Genomic DNA, 6327 nt, shown 5'->3' on the forward strand with positions numbered 1-6327 from the left:
GCGGCGGGGCCGCGGCCGGAGCGCGGGCAGGTAACGCGGTACCGGGGGCGCGGGGGCGGCGCGGGGCTCGGCTCCCGCCCCGCCGGGGGCTCTCCCCGGCTCGACGAGGGCCGAGCGGCGGAGGGGCCGTCCGTGGGTTTGGGCTGCCGCCGCCAGGCCGCTCCCGGAGCCGCCGGTCCTGCTGGGCCGCCCGCGGCGGCGCTCGGGGGGGTCGTTCTCACGGTGAAGCCCCGCGGGGGGAGCGGGGCCGGACGTGCGGCGGCCGCGGGGCTCCGGCCTCGGCGGCTCATCCGGCCCGGCCCGGCCTGCGGAAATAAAAGTTTCGCTGTTCTATATTTTGATGTTGTTTTTTTTCAGCCTGTTGGGGGCTGTGAAGGGGGCAGTGCCGGGAGAGGGGTTAGTTTGACTTTGCAGGTCTGTTTTGTTGCCGTGCAGCCTCGGTGTCTCGGTTTGAGATACAAAATAGCCTTGCGAATGTATGACCAGGGGTTAAAAAAAGTTTATTTTTCTGAGGCAAGAAGTGCGGTATCCATAGCGTTTTCATCAACTCAGTTGACTGGTGATATACAGATACTGCTGTCTGGCCCATGAATAACTTCATGTTATTGGGATTTCTCATAACAATTTATAGAATATTTTCACAGTCAGAAAGAAACGTCTAATAGTGTTTAAAGCTGTTTGAGGGACCCAAATCTTCCATCTGCTTGGTTGTAAAGTTTACTGTATTTGCTGTTGCATAAAATAAGGAGTTGTTTCTCTGTTCCTCACCTTGTAAGAGTAGAGGATATATTCAGAATTGCACTTACCTTATGTAGAAGGTGAAAGGACAAATAAGAAGAAACAAATTTGCCAAGTGCTGTAGCATATATCTTTATGAACAGTATCTCAGATTTGTTTTCTTCCACAGAAGGAACAGACAGTAAATATGGGAATGTTGTCACGCAGTTAAAACTGTATGTCTGTATTTTTACTAATTTGATACTTTTTACTTTCCTTTTGTAGGAATGGAGGGGAAAAAACTCATCTCTGCAACAGACACGCAGTATTCTAGTGTGCTTCTTCAGTCTTTGAATGAACAACGTGGCCATGGACTTTTTTGTGATGTTACAGTCATCGTGGAGGACCGGAAGTTTCGAGCCCACAGAAACATCCTTTCGGCCTCAAGCACGTATTTTCACCAGCTTTTCTCAGTGGCTGGTCAGGTGGTTGAACTGAGCTTTGTGAGAGCAGAAATTTTTGCAGAAATTCTTAATTATATTTATAGTTCGAAAATAATCAGTGTTCGATCCGATTTACTTGATGAACTGATCAAATCAGGGCAGCAGCTGGGTGTGAAATTCATAGCTGATCTGGGCATAGCTCCGTCCGAAGAGAAAAACGTGCCAAGCGAGGTCAAAGATGGTGCTTCAGAAACTTCTAGTCCAAGTCAAAGGGATGCTGAAACACAAGTACCTCTAATCAGGCCAGAGAGTCAAGAGGCAACGGATGGGATGCCAGTTATAACACAGTCATTCTCCTTACATGGCATAGAATATGAGACTACAAAAATTACAGTGAGCGACTCGGATGATGAGGACGATGATGTAATTTTTTGTTCTGAGATTGTTCCTCCAAAAGAATGTACTAAAGATAAAAATGCTGCAAGCCAGAACCAGCCTTGCTCAAGTCCAGCTGGAGCTTCTGACCAAAAAACCTGTGGCGGTGGTGGCTCTCCCTGTTTGACAAACACCACAGCAGCTCAAAACCTCACCTTGTCTGCCAGTCAGCTAAACCCAAACCAAACACAGTCAGGTGCTGAACCGCTTGTCTCAGCAACTCCCCAGCATTTTACCCCTAATATCATCGTGCTAAACAAGCCTCTGCTTAACTCATCACTTGGTGCCAGCTCCTTGCATCAAACACATGTGACCCCTACAATTAATTTACTTGAGGAGAACCAGCAGCCATCTAATAAGAGCTCTTTAACTGAAGTGGAAACAACTGCTGTTGATGATGAAGAGGTTGTTGAAGATGATGTCGATATCATTAGCTCTTCTAGTCCTGGTTCAGTCAGCAGCAGCTCTTTGGTTCAGCAGTCTTCTGTTCCCAAGGCAGCAACCACTGAGGGATCAGGCGTACAGAAAAAACAGGTTGTTACATTTCCACAAGAGTCATTTGCTAAACCTGGAGAATTTAAAATAAAAATCTCAGATGTCCTTAGCGGAAACAACAAGGAATTCAATTCGGGCATAGCATCAAAGAATGTGGCAGATGGGCAGAAAATCATAACATTAGATACAGCAACTGAAATAGGAGGCTTATCGACAGGCTGTAAGGTTTATGCAAACATCGGTGAGGACACGTACGACATAGTCATCCCTGTAAAGGGGGATTCCGGGGAGGGGGAAACCAAGCCTGAGGACACGCCCAGAACATCTGGTGATGAATCTTCAAACAGGAAACGCATGAAAGTAAAGCACGACGACCATTACGAGCTCATAGTGGATGGCAGAGTGTACTACATCTGTATCGTGTGTAAGAGATCCTACGCGTGTCTGACGAGCTTACGGAGACATTTTAACGTCCATTCCTGGGAGAAGAAGTACCCGTGCCGGTACTGTGACAAGGTGTTTGCTCTGGCAGAGTATCGCACCAAGCACGAGCTCCACCACACCGGGGAGCGAAGGTACCAGTGCTTGACGTGTGGCAAGACTTTCATCAACTACCAAATTACGGTCTCCCACATCAGATCGGTTCACAGCCAAGACCCTTCCGGAGACACCAAGCTCTACCGGCTGCACCCCTGCAGGTCCCTGCAGATCAGGCAGTACGCCTACATTAGTGACCGCCCGAGCAGCATCCCGGGAATGAACGAGGGGGGAATTGTCTATCGCGTTGGCTCAGGGAAGGACGGCACTGAAGGGGCAGCACCTAACTCTCCGGCCAAACAAATTAGCTGGGATGACATTTTCGTTCCGCCGGGAAACGAAACGATGTTCAAACAAAATCCGTCAGAGGGAAGTACTGAGTTTGAGTTTGTAATACCAGAGTCTTACTGAAATGAATTAAGTGCTGGAAAAAAGGATTCAGTGCAGAAATATTGCAGCTGTTTTAACGGGACTGTTAAAATTGCTGTAAAATAAAAGGTTAAAGTCAAAACAAGCTAACTTGTTCTACAAAGTCACCAAAATGGTAACGCTTGTCTGGATCATGTTATCTGCAGTGATTTGTGGAAGCAATTCATCTCAAATTTACCTGAATAGAGAGGAAGACATTTCTAAGGAGCTGGCAGTGTTTTCTGGTATGTTAAATTTGATCAAAACATGAGGATTTGTAGCTTGAAAAGGTACAATTTCTTCTAAAGACCTAGAAATATTTCTAAAATAATTGAATTATTTTCTGTACCCATACCTACTATGTAAACCCTTTCTTTCATGTTAGCACTTTAATGCTGAATTCTGTTTAGATGTTAACCAAGAAAACAGGCTTTTTTTCATTGTCTCTTGGTCGTGGAACCATTTAAAAAAAATAATCCCACACCTCACATTTGTGAACAGTGCATTACTGCAAGGGGCCAAAATAAATGATCTGTTACTAGACTGGAATAGTGTATTTTTGAGCTAGCATCTTAGTTTTGCTTTTATAAACATTATAAATCATCTGTCTTCGTGCAAATAGTTTTGTCAGTGAGAGATAATCAGGGCTAACTTGAACAAACTTTATTTACACTTGGCAGGATGGTGAGCAGAGTATTCAGTGTCTGAACCATCATAATTTATTCTTTTTGCAATGGGGAAAAAAAGCCAAAACCTACAAAGCTCTGTAGTGAAGAAGCTTAAAACACATAGGAAGGAGATAATTTTACTGTTTTAAAGCTTGAGGAATAAGGTCAGGTTTTCTTAATGCTGGAAAAAATGCCAGTAGTTAGTTTGATACAAAGCAGTGTTCCTTTTTTCACTCTTCAAGAAGAAGGGCTTCAGTCTGGAATTTTAAAAACAGTAATACTTTTGGTAAAAGTAGTATTTTTTTATTTTTTTTTTTAGCTGAAGGCTTCTCAAATCTGGGAAGTCGTGTAAGTGCTGTATCAGCTCAGCACTGAGACTACTGAGGATCTTGTATGACTGTTTGTCTAGATCTTCAAGTGAAACAGGGATTTGGATTTTTTTTTTCTCCCCCATTTATAGATTGTGGAAGCATGAAGACTAAACCAACAATCAAAAAATACCCTTTATTCACCATAATCTAAAGTATAATTTCTCTGTGGTTGTCTAGTTGTCATCTGTTTTCAGGTTTGGGTTTATTATGTTGTCCTTATTCTCCTTGCACTTGGTACATTTTGAAGCTCTTAGAAGATTAATGAGACGTCCTACTTGAGGAGGAAATGGTAGATCTGAGAAAAACAAATGGCTGTTTACCAAGTCATAGTTTAGCACTTCAGATTTAGTGACTTGTTGAATTTTTGTAAATGGTAATATAAAAACTGCTCAAGTTCTAGAGATGACTGAGAAAGACTGTTGTGCGTAGTACTAGTTAGTTATTGCAGCCTTTCATTGCTTAAATTCCAATTACAGGTTTTTCTTTCCTTCTTCATGTTTTAAGTAAGTGTCTTGATCCTATGACTTTCAAAGTTAGGATTTTGGACATACAGGGCTCTAGACAGAAAGGCTTAAATGGTAAATGATTCAAATATAACTCGAGCTACAGAAAAGGATACCAGAAATCCCTGTGAGCAACGGTGGGGAGGAGGATTTGTTTACCTTACACAAGTAAAGCTCTGCACTTCTCTTTTGTTGGCCAAGAACGTGGTACACTGATGATTTCCAGATCATGTTGCAGACCCCTTGGAATATAATGGGGCATGCTTTAAGTGTTACAGGTGGGGTGTTATCTGAGGTGGCATTTCAGCAGTCAGACATAATCCTTATGCAACATGAGTATGGATTGCCTGTGTTGGCACAGGTGGTTCTGCCCTAGCTGGCTGGTGCTATGACGGGAATTCTTGAACTTTGACAAGACAAATACAATGTTATTTTTGTTACTGACATGACACATTTAATCACACAACGTTCTGAGTTGGAAGGGACCCTCAAGGACGATCAAGTCCAATTCTTATGACCTGTACAGGGATCTGGAATTAAGCATACATTGCAAAGTGTACAAAATTAAATATAATGGCTATCACTGTTTGCTGCTGGTATATTTAAAACCTTAAATTAAACTGTGCCTACTAAAGGTCTCTTTTTGGAGGAAAACTGGAAAATTAGGGCTTTGTAACTATTTTTGCTAGAAGACTCGTGCTTGCATGTGTCTCAGGGTCTTCAGTTTTCCTTGGAAATGATTTTTGATATCCAAAGTCCAGAGGTCATGTAAAGCATTTTTTTTTATTTCACTTCCAGTATTTATTGGTTTGGAAACACGTTAAATCCATACTTCTAAAACTTTCTATGGGGCCACGAGCTTTTATATTTAGATTTCTGGCTGTTGCACTTATATTTGTGGGTTTGTTTGTTTTTGTAAGCATTTAGCTTCCAGTTTAACTTAATGAAAAAAACTTATGTAAATATTAAGAAATTGGCTTTAGGGTAATGGAAAAAAAAGGTTGACTCTGACAAAGCATTTATATAGAAATTAAAAATTTCAACAGACTGTGGTGGCAAACCTTACAGTCATTTATATGCATATAAACCATTAACAGATCTGCTGCAGAATATGGTAACGGTGGCTGCATCCTCACTGTCTGGTTTCTTTGGGGATTCATACCTAACATTCCACTATGTGAACTAAGCAAATATTTGTTTGTTTAACAAATAACATTGACTGCTTATTTATTTTTTACTGTTAAGGCATGCAGCTTATAAAAGATGCAGAAGCTGACAACTATATACATTGAACTCTGAATTCTACAGCTATTGCCTAGGAAATGTTCCATGTGAAAACATTTCTTGATTTTCCCAGATCTGTGATGTATATAGTTGTACAGTCCTTCCTTAACATACTTTTTAAAGTTGTGTTCTACTTTTCATTAATCGATACTTGATATTAGTTCTTAGAGCTTTCTATGGCAAAAATAAAAAACTTAAATTCTAAAGATGAGTGGTAGCGTGTTTCTTTGTAACTGCAACTCAAGTTCTACAGTCTGAACGTGTTTGATTACCAACAGCTTGTAGCTTCCTTTTCCAGGTCTTTGGGAATAGCAGGGAACTGCTGGGGCTGGGGGGACACACAGTTTTTTGGGCCTGAGGTTGGTTTGTCTGTTTTTGTTGAACCCTTTCCAAGAAAGCAAATTCACTGAACAGCTCCAGTGTGCTGTGAGAATGCTGTGACAGCCACAAACTCTCAGAACAGGCA

General features: G+C 42.0%; 1 protein-coding gene across 3 annotated transcripts in view; it reads left to right on the forward strand.

Moving 5' to 3' along the window:
- ZBTB33 (zinc finger and BTB domain containing 33) overlaps positions 1-6067 on the forward strand; it is a 9862-nt gene extending 3795 nt beyond the window's left edge. For 2 of the 3 annotated variants that reach the window (XM_027645165.1, XM_027645167.1), the window contains exon 2: positions 1003-6067. In XM_027645165.1, coding sequence (XP_027500966.1) covers positions 1005-3038 — 2034 coding nt within the window. In that variant the 5' untranslated portion in view covers positions 1003-1004 and the 3' untranslated portion in view covers positions 3039-6067. Of the gene's footprint in view, positions 1-6; positions 31-1002 lie in introns of those variants that run through there. The other variant, XM_027645168.1, reaches the window with a different exon arrangement.
- Positions 6068-6327: the final 260 nt, after the last annotated feature.

The sequence above is a fragment of the Corapipo altera genome, unplaced genomic scaffold (assembly GCF_003945725.1).
Source record: "Corapipo altera isolate COAL_440 unplaced genomic scaffold, ASM394572v1 65, whole genome shotgun sequence".
Taxonomy (NCBI): Eukaryota; Metazoa; Chordata; class Aves; order Passeriformes; family Pipridae; genus Corapipo; species Corapipo altera.